The following is a 21,625-nucleotide window of genomic DNA, read 5'->3' on the forward strand; positions in this document are numbered from 1 at the left end:
AATCCAAAGTCAGGAGAGCCAAACATGATTTGTCAGCTGCTTTGAGAATCAGTTTTTCAGATTTCTCATACAATCAGGAGACGATGGCATGTCAGACACAGAAGATCTGATAGTTGCTTCCAACAAGGAAATGTGGGTCACAGCTGCCTCTTAAATTAAGGCTTCAGCCAGCTGTATTTAATTAAGGCAAGCACTCCCTTGTTGGCAAGAAGCCTAGCTAAGCATCTTTTCTCTCTCTCTCTCTGTCTCTGTCTCTCTCTCTCTCACTCTCTCTGTCTCCCTCTCCCTCCCTCCCTCCCTCTCTCTCTCTCTCTCTCTCTATCCCTCCCTCCTTCTTCCCCCCACTGCAGAGTCCTGGGGCTTTGAAGCCACACTGCATCGTCTGACAGCTGCAGCTTTGCTGATGCTGTCTGTGTTTGATCAGCTTCAGAAGATTCCTCACTTGGTGTCTTCTGAGGCTGACACTCCATCGGTTCAGCTGAAACAGCTCCTTTACATTGAGAGTTATCTACGTCAGTAGTCGCCAACCAGTGGGCCGGGGACCCCTGGTGGTCCGCGAGAAAATTCTGGTGGTCTGCAGAGAAATGTCACCTCCAAAGCACCCTGCAAAGCAATTAATCCAGGCTGCGCGGGAACACAAGTCTGCACTGCCCTTGTGGGAACACAAGGCTTGTGTCGCTTGCATTGTGAACAACACGAGGTAGTGAGGAGAGGGGGGAAAGGGCAGAGGGGGGGAACTTGCCCCACTTGCCTTCCCTGGCCACCAGGCTGCTTCTTTCCGATTCTTTCTTCTTCTGCTTTTGGCTGCATGCAAGGAAAGCAGCAACAGTCTTTCTTTCTCTCACCCAAACTCCGCCAGAAATGAGTCTTTGGGATCCTGGAAGGCATCTTGCTCCAAGAGGCTGCGTAGGCGCAACAAGTCTCACAAAGACACATTTCTGCTGCTTCTCCTGCTTTCCTTGCATGAAGCCAAAAGTCTCTCTCTCTCTCTCTCTGTCTCTCCCCCTGAGAATGGAGCTGGAGATGGTATCCTGCGATCCCAAATAAAGAATGATCAATCAGTAGGAAAACAGGATGGGGAATTTTCCTGCAGACTTTTTTGGGGATTTTCCCAGGGTCTCTGGTCCGTGGGATTTTAAATTATGAGTTTGGTGGTCCCTGAGGTCCAAAAGGTTGGCGACCTCTGATCTACGTCATGGGTCATGACATGCTGTTTCCGGTTCCTTGGCATTCTTTTGTATTGTGGTGACCAAAACTGGACACTGCATTGCAGGCGTGGTCTGACCTGTGCAGCCCAGAATGGTACACTCACTTCCCGTGATCTTGATTTTCATATGAATAACTTATAGCTTTAATGTAATGCTTTCTTATTGTAGATTTTTAGCTATACAGTTGTGGATTTTATTAATCTTCCTTTTTTGTTAACCATTCAACTACAGTGGGGCAAAAGTCTAAAGCAGGGGTGTCAAACTTGCGGCCTGTGAACCAGATGCATCATGCACTGGCTGCCCCCGCCCCGTGATTTAGCAAGGGGGGGAAGTGGCAACACGTCACGTGACGACAATGTGATGCCATAAGTTTGACACCTCTAGTCTAAAGAATAAATAGAATAAGCCAAGCCTTCTTACTTTAGAGGGCAGTGTGGAATTTTGCAAGAATGGGTCTGAAGTGAATGGATCACTTTTTTCAGCCTTTTTAAAGAAATCCTCAGGCACAGATGTCCGGAATGGGTCACTTTCTTTAAACGGATCACCTCCAAATGGATCTGATGTAAGACAGTTAAAGGTAGAAGATTAACAGGAGATTAAGACAAATCAAGTACAGGAAGGCTGATTTTAACTGAATGTTAGAAAAGCCTTTCTAAACTACAAGTACAGCAAAACCCACTATCCAAAGAAGTAGAAGGTGTCCCTTCACTTAGATGTGTTCAGGGGACCGAGGACTGTCTATTCTGGAATACTTTAACTTAAATCATTGAAGAAGGAATTGGACTACATGGCCCTTTCCAACTCGATGACTCTACAAATTTAATAGCCATTTTAATGTTAACTATTTATATATTCAATTTATATGCTGCCCATGTCGCTGGGAGGTGAGACTAGGAGGCTTAGTTTACTTTATTATCATTGCACCTTGTACAACGAAATCAAACACCATCTTCAGTGCACATCATGACCATGACTATGAAAATAAACACAAACACACATCCTTCACCCTCCACACATTGAACTGGAAACCCCTGACACCACACCAACACTGCACTATACAGCAGAATTCAAAAGAGCTATTGCCCTGGGATAGAAGCTGTTTTTCAGCCTATTTGTCCTTGTTTTTATTATTCTGTACCGTCTGCCAGATGGTAATAGTTCAAAAAAAGAATGCCCAGGATGAGATGGATCTTTGAGAATGTTTTGAGTTTTCTTAAGGCAGCGGGAGCTATAAAGCTCTTCCAAAGAGGGGAGAGGGCAACCAATGATCTTCTGGGCAATGACGTTATCCCTCTGGACTGGAGTGCTTTCCTAACTGCCACTGTACAATTGGCAAACCATACAGAGGTGCAGTATGTTAAAATGCTCTCTATGGTGCAGCAATTAATTACAATAATTAAAAGCTAATAAAAACATTAAAACATTAAAGCAATAGATAGTCACATTAAATTAATTAAAAATGACAGAGATGAGGAGGAAGGGAACAAGATACAGGGGTGAGGGGAGTTGGGGTCTTGTCTTAATCATTAACCACTTCCAGAATGTGCCCCTAGGCCACTTGGCAGAGCCAAGTCTTCAGTCTATTTTGAGGGCCTAAAGGGTGGGTGTGGATTTCATTGGGTGGGGGGCAGAGGTGGGCTTCACATGATTTAACAACCAGTTTGCCTACTGGAGAACCTTCCGCGCTTGCACACAGCTTCAAACACACGGCGATTTCATGCACGCGGTTTCCAGCACACCCTCTCGGGCAGCCGCGGTGAGAAGAGCGGGCAGGGCACGGGAATCAGCTAGGCTGTGTGGGCAGGGCAAGCGAGCCAGAGAGTGAGATAAATGCGACAGGATAGCACCGGGGCGGGTAGGTGGGCGTCAAAACTACTGGTACGGGTGAACCGGTCCGAACCAGCAGCAGCCCACCACTGGGGGAGCGGGAGAATGGGGAAGAACAATGTTCCAAAGGGCAGGAACCACAGCAGAAAAGGCTCTTCTCCTGGATAACTGCTACTATTCTAACTATGGGATGCTTTGCTTTGTTATGATGTACTACAGCTAGTTTTAATCACCATGCATGAACCTACCAACTATAATTCATATTAGATTATATGGTTTCCCCTTACTGGCTTTTGTTACAAAAATACTACTGTCTAGGCACCTCGCATCCAGAGACAGAAACTCTTTTAACTTTTAAAGTAATAAATAAATAATATGAACCTTTAATATGAACCTTACCAGCTGCTGCAGGAGGCTGTTCAGCAAAAGGGTCATTCTGAAAAGGGTCGCCTGTGTGAAGGAAGAAAGAAATCAGAAATTAAAAGCCACCGAAACCAACACTAAGAAAATAGGAAGTTGAAAACACAGTTTTTAGGTGCATTTTTTCATCAAGAGACATGTTTTTGCTTTGCTTCTGAAATGTCTTGATAATGAGAAACAGTGCACTTGCAGATTCAAGGCAGACTGTTAGCAATAGGCTGTTGCTTCTGTCTTTTTTGTCTGGGCAGCGTTTAAAGTGCCAAACAGCCCCCTGTCCTATGGAAACTTACTGCCTTTGAAGGGATCTGCTCCTTTGAAGGGATCTTCAGTTTGGAAAGGATCCGTCTGCAACTCCTGGGCATTATTGCTGAAAAGTAGAGCTTTGTTCTTGAATGGATCATCCTGGAATCAAACATAAAATGATTACGAAGGTCAGATGAACAGCAGGCAAAGGTGCAGGGTTTAAAGGACCTCTCAATCAAGGTGGCCATGATAAACATCACTTAATATGATACTCTTTCATAGTTTCAAGGTTAGCTCAATTTAACCAACTGCATCCTTATCCCTAATTTTAACTCAATAGCCCTCGTTCTAGACATGCTTATTTATCTTGTATACTGAAACTATATTTATTGGACACCAAAATATACCTTCATGGGGCTGAAGTGTAAGGTGGCAGGCATTAGATTTTGTTTTTCTAACCATTTTTTTTGCAGCTTTTACATTTTAAATTAAAAATGAACTTCCAATGACAATGTGGCTAGATCCTTATTAATCATTAGTAGACCCTTATTAAAATCTTCATATAATGGACATAAAAGTCCTTTTTTAACATAACCCAATGGGCATCTCCTTGCAGCTCATCTGAAATCTGCTAGGACTAGACTCCACAATCCTGATATTTGGGCAACATAAAGAGCTGCGATCCAAATGGGTAAGACAGGACAAGCTATCCAACAAAAGAGGGTTTCTTTTTTAAAATCAAGAACTTTATTTTTGCAGAGGTGGGCAACCCATTATCAATTTCACCCAGTCTGTAGTCCCTAGATAATTTCCATGAAATCTGCTACAATCTGTAGCAAATGCAGAATATTTGGCAGCATTATTTCCAGTTTCTAAATTGGAATAAAGCGCAAATTATTCATTTCAGTTTCTCATTTCTCTAAGGCCATCCTCATGCTATCAGCTGCATATCCTTTAGCCCTCAGAGGATGATGTTTTTAAAATAAAAGCGCACCCCACCAGCTTCCAAAACACTGCCAGCTCCCGTTGTCGGGTAATCCTCAAGACACTAGCTGATCTGGACTGATATCAATGAAGCTCAGCAGAATCAGAACTTGCTAGTAATACTTGGAGATCACTAGGAAATTTGGGGCTTGTGAGCTGGTCAAAAAATATCCCCAAACAATGGCAAATCGTTCCATAGAGTTGCCAAGAAAACAAGATTGGCCTATCCTTGGAATCACCAGGGGACAACTTAAATTCAGTGAAGGTTTCATTGCCATCACTATCTTAGGGTGAAAAAGATGTTGAAAAACACCAACTGAGAATGGAGAAGAGGGTAGAAATGGGTGGCATCAAAGGGTGTGTTCTTTTCCGCTATGAGGGTAAAGGTTCGTTCTCCAAGCTTGTTCTGAAGAACAATGACATCCCCTAAACTCTGCTGAAGATGTTGCCTAGCTTGGTAACAAAACGTTTCGAAACCAACCCACAAATTCAGAGAATGAACCTTCACTCTCATCCTACATCGGAGCTGCAGATATTCGCCGCTATTGTAAATTTTCAACTATTCTTTTCCACACCTTTTTTTTTTATTCCCTTCTCTCCAAACACATTCCTCCACACCTAGGACCACGCACACATGTACTCCATCTATTCTACACAATTTCTCACCAAAGTCCCAAACCCGGCCCGGTCTTTTTGGATGTTTCCCTCATTCAGATCTGCCAGGTTAGTCATGCTGCCACTGTGAAGTCCATTTAAAGCTTCATTGTATTGTTCAATGCTCTGGTTGGCTTCCTGAAGGGTCTCTTGAAGCCGAGATAACTTACTCCTTGCCTGTAAGAGGAAGGATAGAACCAAGGTTAGAAAGAGACCGCTGATTAAAAAGCTTTCATCTTCCCACCTACAGGCCTAAAGTAATAGAACGGAAACTGGAAGGAGCCATTTAGGACACTTGTCCAAACCCAGGGCAGATTAAAGCATTCTGGACTGATGGCCTCTGCTTGAACATAACAAGTAAAGGGGAATCCACCACCGCTCTGGATAAATAGTTCTACTAATGTATTTCCCAAAATACAACCTACCCTGAAAACAAGCCCATGCCAGATTTTCACACCTGCGCCTAATATAAGCCCTATCCCAAAAATGATTCGTAATTAAACCCCGCCCACTGTCTGGTTGTACAAGGTGAGGCATGGCAAAGGCATAAAAATCAAGCAAGGCCAGGGGTGGGGGACTGAAGCCCACACTGCCTGCTTCCGCTTACCTTAGGACCACCACAGCCAGGCCTCCCATGCCCCGACACCTGTCGTTCCGCTTCCCGACTTCTTCTGCAGCTTCTTGTGGCCACTTGTGGCAAGATACCACGTGGCGCACTGTGCCACTGCCGCTGCTTGCACATGCAGTGGCACAACAAAACATGCACCCTCCTGCCGCAAGCAGTGGCACGATGAGCCATGTGGCGTCTGGCCGCGAGTGACCGCAAGCAGCTGCAGAAGAAGTCAGGCAGTGGCGTAACTGATGTCGGAGTGTGGGAGGCCTGGCTGCGGCGGTCCTAAAGTAAGCGGGTAAGACTTCCCCCGAAAACAAGACTTGGTGTTTGTGGCCGAAAAGAAAATAAGACTGGGTCTTATTTTGGGGGAAACACAAGTATCAAGTTATATTTACTTTTACATACAGTAGGTTTTCTTATCATCTTAAAAGGTAAGAGGTGCAACTTTTAGATCACTTTCACCTGTACCCCTCACCACCACTCATTTAATGATCGTTTGAAGATACAATGTCACTGAAAAAAGTTCTATAGCTGAATCCCCATAGTCACAGGATCAAAATTTGGACACAACCACATATATTTATGACAGTTGCAGCACTTAACAATTACAATGATTAGCTTAATAACTGTTAACAAAAAAAAGTCTGAAAACTGGGAGCTTCTCACTGCCTTGTTTAGCAATGGAAATTCTGTTTCCAATTGTGGTCATAAATTGAGGAGTGTCTCTTCTGAATACCTTTAAAAATAAGGCCGAAGCATACACGTTTTTTGCACTCTGATCTCGTACTACAATTTTCAAAAAAATGACATCAGAAAAGGTTTCAGTATTTGTGAAAACATTTAGAATAGGTTTTAGGATAAAAGCGGGATTTTATGTTTTTGTTAATTTCCCCTTAAATCTGGGGGTTAAGTTGAATAAAAGCTGCAATTAAAACCAAAGCAGGGAGATAAGGGATTGTTTCCTCTTCCAAGAGAAAAAAAGTGGAAAGGGACTTTGGCTTTCAGAAATGGAAAACCTCTAATGAATGGATAGAATGAGGCACGTCTCCTTAAAGAAGAGAATAACAATGTCAGCATGGTAAGTTCTAGTATCCTGAACCTACAAAACAGATCTGATTGACTAGACAGCCTTTGAGCCAAAAATGGGGAAGACAAGAATCTTATTATTAGAAATGTTCACACTACCTGGTTAATTTCTTCCTGAGTGGATTTTAAAGATTTGATTATTGTTTCCAGTTGTACTTTCCCAGCCTGGATGCTCTGCTCCAACTGGGTCTCTTCCTGCTGAAGCCGATTCAACTCAGTTTTTGCTCTACTGATGTCGTCTTCTTGGGACTTTAGATCTGATTCCTGGGACTGAATCTGCATTTTTAATGATGTGATCTAAAACAAAGATTTCAACTCAGATTTGGTAGCAGGAAAGGCTTTTAAAAACTAGTGTGAAGTTGAAAACCACCTGCTACTTCCCATCTCGGCATCTTATAATACCCGACTCAGACCAGCACCAAATATGGAGGGTTGGTTTAGTCAGGACAGATGAGAAGGTAGTTGATAAGATTTCTATGCCATAAATTTATTTGCGCAGATTTATGGATAAACTTTGGTTAAGTTTACAACTTTGGTCAAACTCTTTGAAAATGGTATCCTCATATAACTCAACTTAGGAGTATGTTCAGTAAGTTCTTTTAACTTTTCTCTCATTCTTTGAAGGAATATTTTACATTCTAGGGAATAAAAAGAATTGAAAATGGATTTCTTCCCACTCAGCCAGCATCTTTCACACTCACCACTTGTGACTCCTCCTGGCACTTTTGCCTTACATCATTTAACATATCTTTCAGCTTTGCCTTTTGTTGATCCATCTCATCCAAGCGATCTTGAGCATCTTGCTTTTGAGCCTCCAGTTCTTGCAAGCTGCTGGTTTCCCGGTCTAAATCGTTTTGCAGTTCCTGCAGAATGTTTGTTAAACACAGCTCTATGAAGATGTGAACTAGAGCATCACTCATATGTGTGTGTGTGTGTGTGTGTGTGTGTTATTCAGCTTTGTTCAGGCATTTCCCACGTCATTGTAGTTGTGCTTTTAAAGTTGTAGCAACGTTTGGCAGAATCTCATCTGCCATCATCTGATGACGAACACAATACAGAAGCCTGATGATGGCAGATGAGATTCTGCCAAAACGTTGCTACAACTTTAAAAGCACAACTACAATGACGTGGGAAAATGCCGAACAAAGCTGAATAACATACATGTAAGTACCCGCGAAAACTTAAGAAAACACACACACACACACATACACACACACACACACTCTTAACATGGAAGATACTAAAGACGCACCAACAAAATAAAGTACAGCAATTATCAGAGCATCTTGTCATCCTGGTTCCGAAGGTTACAGACTTGAATATTTATCAGGGGGAAAAAAGAACTACATCAAAGCTAAGAATTATTTCTGCCTCCTGGAAGAATAAAAAGGGGCTGAAGGACTAAAAACTTGTATCAGACACTAATGAGGAAAAGTTGGGGAAAGTTGCTGAGAAAGTAGTAGTAAGGCTGAAACACTGAAGGGCTCAGGAGGAAACAAATTATGTGAATCTGTTGCAGTTGGGTTTCAGGATGAGATTAGCATCAGGAAGGCACTGATTGCATATGTAAGCGACCTCTCATTGGCCTGGGATGTGGGCAGTGTATCTCCTTGATCTTTCAGTAGCTTTCAGTGCCATTGATCATGAAATCCCTTTAGATGGGCTGAAGAGGCTGCAAGTGGAGCAGACAGCTCTTTGATAGGTTTTCTCTTTGTTCAGAGGTACAATCGATGTTGGGGGTCACGGATTTAAGTATCATCAGCATGCTACAAAACTCAATTATACATTTCCGCCTTAGGATGTCCAAAGGATGCTACTGATGTTCTTTCTCAGTGCTTGGAGGCTGTGAAGTCTGGATGGGGAAGAACCATCTTTCGTTCAATCCTGGTAAAACTGAGTGGCTGTAGGCTTAGGGTCTCTTGTATGTAGTGATTAATTCTGGATGTGGTAACACTCTTTCAGGCAGGGTTGGTGTGCCCTCTGGGGGTTCTCTTGGACTTGTGGTTTCTACTCAAGAAGCAAATGGTGGCTGTGGCAAGAGGACTTTGTCCGGTTATATCTGGTTTGCCAGTTACAGCCATTCCTAGACCAGGAGGCATTGATCATGCCTCTCATTATCTTAGTCACTCCAAATTGGATTATTGTAACATGCTCTACGTGGGGCTACCCTTGAAGAACATTCAGGCTTCACCTGATCTAATACTCAGCAGAGTTGGTGTGCTATCTTTGTGCCGGTATTGGGTACATCATGACGCGTCCACACAATATTGCTGCTACCTGAACTGCACTGTATCTCACTGGGCTATTGAATGTAAGCCAACTGCTGCTTATTATCTTTAAAGGCCTACATAGCAGGAGAAGCCTGTTACCTGCAGTAGTGCTTATGCTTCACTGTTTCAGTCTATCCCAGTAAACCTGACACAATGGCCTTGCTCTAGCTTCGATTAAGGAAAGTGTGTCACCCAGAAAATGTGCCTTCTCTGTCATGGTGCCTGTCTTATGGAATGAATCTGTCTAGCTAGTTTGTCCTTGGGAAAATGCATAAACATATACATGTGTTAAACAAACCAAAAATCCCTCTTCCATGTGTGTTATAAAGACTAAGGACTATCTGTCATTTATCATTTTGGGAGCCATGCTTGATTGGATCACTGATAGAACTTTTTTTTAAAAAGGAGATCAAAACCCAGGATATCAAGAGTTTATTCCCCACCAATTCCAACAAAATCTTTTCCATGGCCAGTGCTAAAACATTGCAGTCACCTCACAATGGGAGAAAAGACAAGGCTCGATAGATATCAGGATAACTAGTTGGATTCTAGAGAAGGGATTATTAAACAAATAAAATCTTATATTCTTCATTTTTTCCCTCAAAAATACGTAAGGGAGAAGAGAGAAAGAAGGGAAAATCTCTTTTAATCCATCCCCAAGCCCTTGGAGAAAAAAAAATTGGGGTTTTTTTTTTTTTTGAAGAAAATTATTTTTCTTGGTAGAGGATTTAGTTGGTCTTATAACTTTTGAACTTTTAGTTATCTTAAGACAGATGGACATATAGACACAGCCATTCATAGCATTACCTGAACTTCATTGGTTTTCTGCCGGATAGCTCCTTCTCTTTCTCGGATGTCTTGTTCCAGAGAATATTTCTCTCTACAGTGTAAACAAAATAAAAAATAAAAAATCATGCCAGACATGTTTGATTTTCTTCATCTAGCCCAGGAATCCCAAAACCATGGGCTGTGGCTGAAGGTTGATTCAGTCTTCTATCTTTCCAAGGTCAGAAAAATGAGGATCCAGATTGTTGGGGACAATATGCTGATTCTAAACCACTTAGAGAGGGCTGTAAAACCTTGTGAAGTGGTATGTACGTCTAAATGCTATAGCTATATGGGCTTGTTAACACTGACTGGCTGGAAGAAAAAAAATAATTACAAACTGAGATATGCATTAAATAACTCAGGTAAAAATCCTTCCAACTAAATCTGAATATTGAAACCATGGAAAAAATGATATCATTGATGTTTTAGTTCTAATTAGAAAATGACACTCTCACAAATATACAATTAACACTGACTTTAGTTACCTGTTGCAACAAATTTGGGTCCTTGAATCATGACAACAAAGCACCACCTCTCCAAACAAGTTTCAAAGAGGAAGTTGTGATTCTAGTTATATTGCTAAGAAGTAAGTTTTTCTATTCCTACAACCATGAGCATTTCTAGCAATGCAAAACTTGTTTTCTAGAACACCTAAAGAATCTCAGCTTACCAAAGCACAAATTCATTCTTAGGAATCAAAATAATTCTCAGAAAAGGCCATCTTCTGCAGCTAAAACTAAAGCATTATAAAATGGGACAAAACTCACGTTAACAAATGTCTCAGTAAGCAACAGAAATTTTGGGCTCAATTGTGGTTATGAGCTGAGGTCCACCTGTACTTTGCAGTTGCATTAATGGCAGTTTTATTTTGTTTATGGAATTTAGTTGGATTTTTAAAACACAGCATTCTATACAGAGGTGGAATTCAGCAGATTCTGACCAGTTCTGGAGAATCGGTAGTGGAAATTTTGAATAGTTCGGAGAACCAGCAAATGCCACACCTCTTGACTAGAGATTTTACAGTATCCTTCCCCTGCTACGCCCACCAAGTCACGCCCACAGAACCAGTAGTAAAAAATATTGAATCCCACCAATGATTCTATAGAAGAAAAGGTCAATAACGAGGCTATTCTAGAGAGTAAGGAAGAAACCTTTGATGGAGATATGCAGGTACTATTGTCTAAACAAGAGGGGCTGAATCAAAATACTGGATTTTCTGGATTTTTTTTTAACTGAGCATGGAAAAAAATACCATTTGGAAATGGCTCAAGAAGACGCCTCCCTCCTTCACTGGAGTGTAAGAAGGGGAAGGAGCTTCAGTACAATCAGACCTGCAAGATTCCAATTATTATAGCCCAACTCAATAAAAGTAGTTTTAGCTTTTCTGTGGAGTTGATTTCCTGCTCTGATCCACCTTTTGAGGCTGTTGGTTACAGAACATCACATGTAACCATTAATTTACAGGCTACATCAGACTTCGCATATTAAAACTGCTACACAATAGATTGTATTAAAATAAACTTTGCAAATCATGAGATTGTCTAAAGAGACAACTCTCTCATCCCCAGTTCTCGGTCACAGCCAAATGTATTTGTTTTACCTTTGTAGCTGTGCAATCTCTTGGCTGATATCATCCAGTTCTTTCACGCCAGTGAATTCCCCTGATCCAACAGAACTGGAACTGTCCTGTTAGAAAGTAAACAGTCCCATTGAAGCAGCCAAATCCCATGTCACACCCAGCCTCACGAGCCCATTCATTTCGGACATTTAGTACTTTTCATTCAAGCATATGGCAGGTCTCTTGCATTTCCATTCTACAGATACACAACTCCAGCCACTGGCATGTGGAATGGGATACAGCAACCCTTAAATTATGCAAATACCCAGCTGGTGAACCGTCTTGCAGAAAATCAAATTTTCAAGCAGCAGAAATAGCAAAAAAAAAAAAAAGTCTGACCAGACAAGGATGAAACAGCTTTGAAAGGAAAAAAAAAGCAAAACCTCACACAAAGGATGCCGGCAAAAAAACACACGTCTGAATCAAGATCCACTTTTATCTATTTTGAGCTGCTATTAGGAATCATTTCAGATGACTCAGGAACAGCAGAATTCCTCCTTTTTCATCAGCCACCCCCCACCCCTACCCTCCGCGTCATGTGGGGGAAGCTCCACAAAGCTGCGTAGGTGGGGGGAAAAAAGGTGTTTTGCATGGACAAAGCAAGTGCCACCTGAGGTTTGATGGGGAGGGGCTGCGTTCTTCAGAGTGCCCCGTTTACTCACACGACGCATTTCTGTGAGTGTCGAGATCTCAGTTCCTACAGAGGCCAAGTAGCCTGAGAGAGTCTAGAGGAAAAAAGGACAGGGGGGCAGGAGCTCAGGCAATTCTGGGGAAAGTGAAACAAGAGGACTTGCACAGTCTTCCACAGAACCATAGGAAAGAGGAGGAAACAAGAGAACAGGAGCAGGGACAAGCAAGAAGGTGAATTCACTGCATCCGAGCCATGGTGATTTAGGGACAGCAGTCCGCGAGAGCCATCTTTTCAACTGCTGAAACCTGGCACTGGCCTTCGGACATCTTTATATGCATACTAGGCAACCCATTCTTCTTTCTACACATAATATAGGCTTGTGCCATTTTCCTTCCCCTCAGGACAGCCTGGTGAAGCTGCCACTGCCTCCTCCTCGGCTGACCTGCAGAACTCCTTGCCACTTTTCTGAGGGGGTGGGAAACAAATAGAGCACAAGGAAAATTGAATCCGAGTCACCCATCCTTCCCTCAAAGGACCCAGCCATTAAGACATTTACAAATATTGGCCTCGTTTCCAAAGTAGTCAATGGCTGGCCACTCATCGAGCCTTGCTGCCAGCTGATTGGGCACAAGGCCAAAGGGAGGAGGGAAAGAGGTAAGGATAAACCCTTCCCATCTTGCCTTCGACCACACCACCTATAGGTTTCTGGGAAGTGTAGTCAGAAGGTGTGGAGGTCACAACTTTCCTAAATTTTTACCCCTACAGGAGACTGGGCATTCTGTATATTAAGCCATTTGGGTTACTTTGGTTCAACAGTTGCTGCCCTATATTTTCCAAATCTCCCCATTTGAAGGTTACAAACAAACAGACCCAAGAGCTTTAGCAGTATACAGATTCAAAACAAAAACATCAGGAGCAAACAGGGCTACCTTTCTTGCTCCAAATATGGTCTCATGTTTTTGGCAGCAGGAAGACAAAATCATTTAACAGTAAATAGGTTCAAGAACTTTTCCCTCCTGCAGCATATCAGTTGCCAAAGGAAAAGGCAAGCAAGGTCCTTATGAGAGTGTCAGAATAGATGTCTATGCTATCAGTTCACCTGGACAGGAGTGGTCCTTTCGGAAGGAGGGATCATATCTGGGAGCAGCACCTGTGGTGGGTCAATGCCTTTGCTGACCTTCTGCTGAATGAGGTACATGGCGAGTGCAAACTGATCTTTGTTGAGCTTTCCCATTTGCCTTGTATCAGCCAATGCCCTGCCAGAAAAATAAATAACAGACTGCTTCCATAGACGTATCTCAGAAGTTTTCAGCTGATTCCACAGCTTATTCAATCTCAAGACAGCATCTGTGGCATTAAGAGCAATGCCTGTACTTTCCATAAACGAATAAAAAGGACAATTTTACACAGTACTTTTGATTGGAAAACGTCATCTCGTATGATTAAAAGAGAGAGAGGAGAAGGAAAATTCATACCATATATGTGCTAGGAGGTTCTGGGAAAGCCCCGAGTGCATGAAAATATCCTTCACTTCCTGGCCGCTCACAAAGCCATCCAGGTCCAAATCTGTCTTCAGAAATATTTCATCATAGCGAATCTTGTCAGTCAAGGGCACCACCCAGTTTGCAGATGGCTGAATTAAGAATAGAGCCTCTTAATTCACTGATTTTGCAGATGAAAGTGTTATATAAGTTACATCCTAGACAAAACATCCCACTGCCAATTTTCTCCAAAGTTACTTGGGCAGAAAACTTGTCCCATTGTTGGCTGTACATCACTACTCCTTCCAGTTTCCCCAGTATTCTTCAGTCTGCACAAATACAAGTTTATCTAAAAATTAAGCTTATAGTTTTAACCTACTTTGGTTTCAATTATTCAGGATAAAGGTCCTGAGAAGAGACTTCTTCACTGTACAATCCCAGAAATCATCCATCATGAGCAATTTGGCAGCATGTCAAGCTCAGCTCCCTCCTAAGAAGTTTCTACTAAGTTACACTGAGTTAAAAAGAACAGCATTTAAAACCAGATAGGCTAGTTGCAAGTGGCATCCTTAGAAAGATCTCAAGTTATGGTCAATCTACCAATCACTTGTGGAGGCGCTCTGTTCAAAGGACATAATTTGCTTCTCATTGCTTTTGTTGGGGAATTCTATGAAAGAAGAGTTTTGTCCACTATTTGGAGTTTTTCCAGATAACCAAATAGTCATTTCTGAAGTAGAATACTGAATAGGATCAAATTTGGCACAAATGTTACATTAAGTACGGAAATCAATACTGAACTTCTAGTCAGATCTATTATACTTACATGCCACAAATATAGAGATCTCCTAGACCTAGACACAATCCTTTCTACACATACATATTCCAATTTTTTAAAAAAAAAAAAAGAGGGGGGGGGAAGGCTCACCTTTGCACAATATGCTCGCATCATCTGCCAGAGGCTACACCTACCTGTGTTTGCTTCAGGCTGTGTTTGGGGGATAAACTTCCTGTGCTGTTGAGGCTGTTGACGCTGCCGTGTGACGGAGTGGACCGCAAACTGTCTTTGGGGGGAGGACTGGCTGGAAGAACTGGCACTGCCCCAGGAAAGATTGGCACTTTCTTCCGCTTGGAAGGTGGAACAAGAGATGGGGGCAACACAGAAGGGACGGGTTCCTTCTCAAGGGCACGGTAGACCAGGTGCATCGCCTGCAAGGCCCAGAGGGAAAAGACGTCTGCAGAGGGCAACAAGGAGGAGGAAGAGGAGGAGAAGGAGGAGGAGGAAGGGAAGATGGCGGAGAGGTAGTGCCAAGCATGAGAGAGCAGGTCAGGCAAGGGCTGGAGGGAGGGAGGCTGGACTAACAGAGGTGGATAGAACCCTGGGAAAAGGAAAACTAACCAAGGAGTTTGATATTGTGGGTTCCTACTGTGATCAGCCTCTTCTATGCAAATGTTGGCTTGGGACATAACCCTGTCCCTGACCTGGAGAGTGAGGCACTCAGGAACCCCCTTTGGTTACATGACAAAAGCAAGCAGAGGGAACTTACCACGGCAAACTCATCTCTGTCAAGGTGCCCATCTTTATCAATATCACTGAGATCCCACACCTATAATCATATGGGCACAAAGGTAAGGGGGAAAAAGGATGTATCAGAAAAGTAGTTAAAGGAATGTTCTTTTAAAAAAAAGACATTTCATTATGGTTTGTCGTGGATAACCCCAGATTTTTTATTCAGCTGGTTAATTGTTTTTGTACCCCCCCCCCAAATAAGCAAGTCTAATAATTAGCTGACCGTAATCTAATTAACAATTTAAAAACTTCAATAACTGATTAGAAGCAAAACATAAGGCAAGAGGCACGATAAGTAGATTTCAAACGCACATGCAAAAGAGTGAGGAAGACTAATATTTGAGCAATCTGATTTTGAATACAACTCTTTCAGCTGATCGTTTCTCAGCTCCCTCATTTTTTTAAAGGCAGCAAGATAAATAAATCGAAACTGAACTTTAAGAGCCCAGATTGCTTGAAATTCTGGGTAGGGTCCAGTTTTGTGTACCCCGGTACAAATATTTGCTTCAATTGAAAGCATCGGAAGGCCAGAGGAATGCACTCAGATTACGTAGATGAAAAAAAAGGGTAGAATTTTGCTTACCCTTCCCAAGACATCAAGAGGTAGTTTGGAGTTCATCAATACTGGCTTCACTTTGTCTCCCGAAAGTAAACCATTGACTGGTAAAAGGCTTTCAAAAATGCCATCAAACTTGGCCCTCTCTTCCACCTAGTTAAGAAGGAACAGACTAAAATTGGTTTATGCTGAGGTGTAAGATGTTGTTTTCCAAAGATTGCAAAACATTACTGCCTTGAATTCGGTTTTCTATTTCCATATTAAGTAATGCTCTTGTATGGGCAAGTATTAGAGGCTATTAATCAAAAATTATGCCATATAACTGTCTTTTCTTCCACCATGAATCCTTTGTGGAAGGAGAAAAACGTGAAAGAAGCAGGAGGAAAACACAAGATAGTTTCAAATGGAAGATAATATTGCCTGGACTCCCTGTAAAATTTTGCAAAGAAAGCAGGGGGACTGCATAGTTAAAAGTCTCACCTGGAAACATCAAAGAAATAATGCTACAGGTGATCCTCATTTAACAACCCCAACTGGGACCAGCAACTTGGTCATTAAGCAAAGTGGTTGCTAAGTGAAACTGTGACTGTGCTTATGATCTTATTTCAGCTTCCCCATGCTTTACAGACCTGCAAAGGTCGCAAATGGAAGGACTGGTCGCAAAGGTGTTTTTTCAGTGTAACTGTAAATAGTTGTTAAATGAGGCAGTTACTAAATGAGGAGTAACTATAAAGAATGTTTGTAAGTTCCCTTAAATTATTGTCAAGGTTTTCTAAATGTTGCATATACATTCCCTGGTAAATGTTGCACTAGGAAAATAGTAAATTCAGCTTCATGCTGCTTACAGTAATTTACACGAAACAGGGATTAATCATTCAGATTAATTAAAAAAAATAGAGTTCAATTGGGGCACAAAGTTTAAAAGCTTAATTAAGAAAAGGGTCTCCTTACTGGACCAGTGAGGCCAACTCATACTTTTCTCTTGAATACTTACTCTGACAGCCCAGTGAGCATCTGTGGAAGCCAGCAGCAGGGGGCTTGTATTGTCGTGCTATAACAACAAATAAAATACATCAAAGCACTTCCTATGGTTTTCTTTGAAATATAGAAATACTTAACTGAGGCAGCCAAGCCTCAAGTCATAAAGTTTATCAGCCACATTTAGGAAACCAAAAACTCTTAATTCTGTATCTGTCAGGCACCACTTATGTTTCTGTCAAAAACAGCCCTTTTCAAGGCAATATTAAAAAACTTACAAATTTTGGAGGAGGTAACGTCAAATGTAAGTTGCTGAGAATGACATCGTGGCCACTCTGGGCACAGGCAACCAGCCGCAGCGCAATGAAGAATCCCTGAATGAGACAGAAAAGCATGGAGAATGAGGGGAAAAAAGGCCCTCTGTTCACAAGCCCAATGTCTACCTTTATTTTCATGAAAAAGAACATTCTTCAATAGACTGTCTAGCTCTCTCACCAGACTGGTGGACATTCAGTAACAGCATTGTCTCGATATTCAGGCAGAACTAGACCTAATTGTGTCTTCCGCTCTTTCAAACAGACATTCGCACTGGAGAGGAAGCCCTAGTTTCAACCCAGATTCTTTAGTTTAGCTACTTCAAAGGAGAAGTTTCAACAGATGGAGGAGGCTTTATCTCAAAACTGATGTACTCACATACCTGTTTATCCAGAAATCCTTTGCCCTCTGGATCTGCTAAATCCCATATCTATGAATATACAAAATTATATGCTGACATCATTCAATTTAAAGCAAAAACCCTTTCAAAATAGAGATAGAAAGTAATCTGCTTCTTCAAATCTGCTCCTCCTAGAGACAGGAAGTGCTGCATCCAATGTTCTATTATTTTCTCTTGCCATTTTTCTTATATACAGCCACAATCATAATTCACAGATTGAAATTAATGAGATCTAGAGCCCATCAAAAAAGGGATGCAGTGGCTCAGTGGCTAAGACGCTGAGCTTGTCGATCAGAAAGGCTGGCAGTTCGAATCCCTAATGCCGCGTAACGGAGTGAGCTCCTGTTACTTGTGCCGGCTTTTGCCAACCTAGCAGTTCAAAAGCATGTAAAAGTGCAAATAGAAAAATAGGGACCACTTTGAGGGGAAGGTAGCAGCGTTCTGTGCGCCTTCGACATTTAGTCATGCCGGCCACATGACCACAGAGACATCTTCGGACAGCGCTGGCTCTTCAGCTTTGTAACAGAGATGAGCACCGCCCCCTAGAGCCAGAGACGATTAGCACGCATGTGCGAGGGGAACCTTTACCTTACAGCCCATCAAGCATCCAGTAGTAGCACATACAGAAGAATTTTTCATGCCTTTATCTTTCTAATATATTTCAGATCATTTTTAAAGCCTTTATATTTGCTAGTATCATTCCAGATATATACCGTATATGCTGGCGTATAAGACGACCCAGCGTATAAGACGACCCCCAACATTTCCACTCAAAATATAGTTTGTTATATACTCGCCCCTCTTCCGCACGCCTTCCACTTTTGCTTTTTTTTTTTTTTGAGGCACTTTTTGCACCGTGGAAACGAATCCCGTGAAGCCGAAAGGAGCAGCCAGCCTTCTCCCAGCTCCCAAGGAAACGAGGCTCGCACCGCCCGGGCTCCGCTGAGGTATCCGGCTGGGGCTGTCAGGAGTTGTTACCGCTGGCGCGGCTCCGCGGCTCCAGTCCCGCGTTGCCTCGGGAAGGGAAAGGCAAACCAGGAGCCGCGGCGGCGCTTGCAATGGCAGCAGCGGCTCCTGGTTTTGCCTTTCCTTCCCGAGGCAATGCGGACTGGAGCCGCCTGAGCCGCGCCAGCGGTAACAACTCCTGACAGCCCCAGCCGGATACCTTAGCGGAGCTCGGGCGGTCCGAGCCTCGCTTCCTTGGGAGCTGGGAGAAGGCTGGCTGCTCCTTTCGGCTTCACGGGATTCGCTTCCACGGTGCGCAAAGTGCCTCAAGCTGCGGCAGCCGCAGTGCTTCCTAATTACTATTTGCCGGCGTATAAGACAACCCGGCATATAAGACGACCCCCAATTGGAGGCATGTTTTTCAGGGCAAAAAGTCATCTTATACGCTGGCAAATACGGTATTTAAAGACAAAAAATAGCTTATAAATTGATGAATCACAATGACTCACACATGACAGGGAGAAATTCAGTGTTTAATAATAAATAATAGCAAGCACTGTTTCTCAAACATGGGAAGTTGAAGTTGTGTGGACTTCCAGCCCCAGAATTCCCCAGCCAGCTTAGCTGGCTGGGGAATTCTGGGAGCTGAAGTCCACATATCTTCAAGCTACTAAGGTTGAGAAACACTGGTAAATAGTATTTATGATTTATTTATGATTAATTTTTTATGCTGCCCATCTCCCCTATAAGGTGATTCTAGAGTCACCGTAGAGAGGAGAGTCAAGACCTTTCCAACCGACCTTTCTCTCTCATCTTCTTACATTTGTTTTATCTGAAAGCAGCTGTCAAAGCCAGAAAAACAGCATGAGGTTTCTTCAGGGATTCAGGCAATCATGAGATTGTCTCTGAATAATGTACATTTGCAACTGGTTTCCCTAACATGCATTTTTCTCTGGCATTAGAACAGAGAAGATGCCTGACTTACTTTCCCGAGGATAGCATCGGCAAGACCAGACTTTTTGAGAAACAGAGCAGCATCACTGGATCCAACTCTACCAGTGCAAGCTGGATCCACCTGCAAAGAAAATATTAACTCTTCAACAAACCCCAAAAAGGAAAGGAACAAGCCACTTTTATCTCACTTCCTCACTATGGGCCAACTCATAAGATGGGGGCTGCTATATAAATGTTTTAAATAAATAATCAAACTCTACCTCCTATTTCCCACTGAAATTAGGCTTCTGTTGGCTTGTTCTGCTCTCACTATAACCCAGTGGTGTCAAACTCACAGCGTCACATGATGTATTGGGGCTTTTTTCCCCTTCGCTAAACCGGGGAGGGGGGGGGCACAGCACATAATGCATCTGGCCCGTGAGCTGGGAGTTTGACACCCCTGCTATAACTTCTTCAAAAATGTGTTAAGATACTTCTTAAGGGTGCTTTTATCCACTATTCTTTTCAATTTAGCTTTTAGCCTCATTATTTTGGACGATTAAAAATTCTGATGATATTAACAACATCATAATGCCGAGTACAACATAGATCTTTGTTGACATGATGTAAATCTCCTAATCTTATTTCTTTAATGCAAAAGTTTGGCATTCAATCTGGTTTCTTTATAAATTGCAATAACTCTGGCTTGGTGCCAAAAGTTGTAATATCTCTGCTGACAAAGCTTTATATGCTTTCTGAGTTGTTTACACTGAGTTTGAAACTGAAGTAAATTTCTTTCGATTTGAAAATGCAGGTAATACAAGATTTCTCAACATGTTGGATTAAAGTACGAATTTTGCTGAAAATAAAATATGGAAGTAGAAATGCTAATTTGTAGGGTCTGAGCTTGCCTTATTGTTGCTACATTTTGATCTGAAGTTAACAAGGCCAGGTCTACGTGTTCTAGAGTTGAGTTCTCAACATAGGAGGAGACTCTGTAAAGGACCTCCTCCTTCGTGCCCTACATGTTCCAATCCACAGGCTCAGTGGGGCTCACAATGCCTCCCGGGAAGCCATTTTGTGAATTATGGCAGACCCCAGAACACGCCTCAAAATTCCAAATGCATCCATTAGCCAAAAAAATTGAACACCCTGTCCTAAGTGATATATCAAAAGTTATGGATATCTTGTGTATAGGGTAAATGTTCTTATATAGTACTGGAAGACCAGACCTATAATTGATTAAAATAGGTAAACTATTACCGTACATATGTTTTCCCACCACAGTGAATCAAGGAAGAAGGTTTACAGGTAATTTGGTCATCTTTTGAACAATTTCATCTATGCCTGTGTAAATTCAAGCAACTTTTTAATTTATCCTTTGTGACCTATTGACAGGGGTTCATCAAAGCATGAGCATTGCATGCTATTACATTCTATCTCACATGACATGAAGATATAATTCATTACAATTCTAGTATCCAAAATGCATCAGCAGCATATTTATGTATATTATTCTTGCTTTGTTTACTAGAGAATCCTATTAGTTTAGCATACAGCTTGTTCTTGGTTTCTTTTGGGGATTAATTTAAATAGAGCAAACCATGATCCTTATTTCATTTTAAAAGAGTTTTATTAGCCAGGTTCCCTCACAAGAATATTCAAGGGGTGCAAGAAAAATCTTACAAGCTACAAATAGGCACCCGGCTCATGAATTTGAGACAGGCAGCTATATAAATTGACATAATAATAATACATAAATCAATTCTGGCTTCTGTAATACTAAATGAACTTGTAAATTTTGTATTCACTTTCTAATAGACCAGCACAATGTCTACAAAAACACATATGCTGGGTGCCCATATTAGCCAATAGATAAGGAAAAAAGGCAGGATTTCAAGGGAGATGAGAAAAGGAGAAATGTAGCACACTTGCCTGCTTGTAATATGTCTCATACATAGGGTTACTGGCGGAGAGCTAGAAAAAAAAGGGAGAAATGCAAGGTGAAAGTTATCCTCACACACAGCCAGGCCTACCCATTGTATTGCAGAGTCCCCCAAGCTCTCTG

General features: G+C 42.1%; 1 protein-coding gene across 22 annotated transcripts in view; it reads right to left on the minus strand.

Moving 5' to 3' along the window:
- The window catches only part of EPS15L1 (epidermal growth factor receptor pathway substrate 15 like 1), a 51,285-nt gene that overhangs the window by 24,753 nt on the left and 4,907 nt on the right, over window positions 1-21,625 (minus strand). For 11 of the 22 annotated variants that reach the window (XM_026670915.2, XM_026670916.2, XM_026670917.2 and 8 more), the window contains 18 exons: window positions 21,493-21,534; window positions 19,610-19,699; window positions 17,662-17,709; window positions 17,243-17,338; window positions 16,981-17,037; window positions 16,014-16,139; window positions 15,408-15,467; window positions 14,833-15,069; window positions 13,858-14,015; window positions 13,482-13,638; window positions 11,734-11,819; window positions 10,113-10,185; window positions 7,737-7,898; window positions 7,135-7,332; window positions 5,349-5,513; window positions 3,746-3,857; window positions 3,435-3,485; window positions 1,629-1,765 (listed from right to left, as the gene is read on the minus strand). In XM_026670915.2, coding sequence (XP_026526700.2) covers window positions 1,629-1,765; window positions 3,435-3,485; window positions 3,746-3,857; window positions 5,349-5,513; window positions 7,135-7,332; window positions 7,737-7,898; window positions 10,113-10,185; window positions 11,734-11,819; window positions 13,482-13,638; window positions 13,858-14,015; window positions 14,833-15,069; window positions 15,408-15,467; window positions 16,014-16,139; window positions 16,981-17,037; window positions 17,243-17,338; window positions 17,662-17,709; window positions 19,610-19,699; window positions 21,493-21,534 — 2,055 coding nt within the window. Of the gene's footprint in view, window positions 1-1,628; window positions 1,766-3,434; window positions 3,486-3,745; window positions 3,858-5,348; window positions 5,514-7,134; window positions 7,333-7,736; window positions 7,899-10,112; window positions 10,186-11,733; window positions 11,820-12,413; window positions 12,477-13,481; window positions 13,639-13,857; window positions 14,016-14,832; window positions 15,096-15,407; window positions 15,468-16,013; window positions 16,140-16,980; window positions 17,038-17,242; window positions 17,339-17,661; window positions 17,710-19,609; window positions 19,700-21,492; window positions 21,535-21,625 lie in introns of those variants that run through there. The other 11 variants (XR_015746923.1, XM_087952509.1, XM_087952515.1 and 8 more) reach the window with 2 other exon arrangements.

Source organism: Notechis scutatus, chromosome 1, assembly GCF_049901735.1.
Source record: "Notechis scutatus isolate UNSWTSFEM ecotype Mainland chromosome 1, rNotScu1.2, whole genome shotgun sequence".
Lineage (NCBI taxonomy): Eukaryota > Metazoa > Chordata > Lepidosauria > Squamata > Elapidae > Notechis > Notechis scutatus.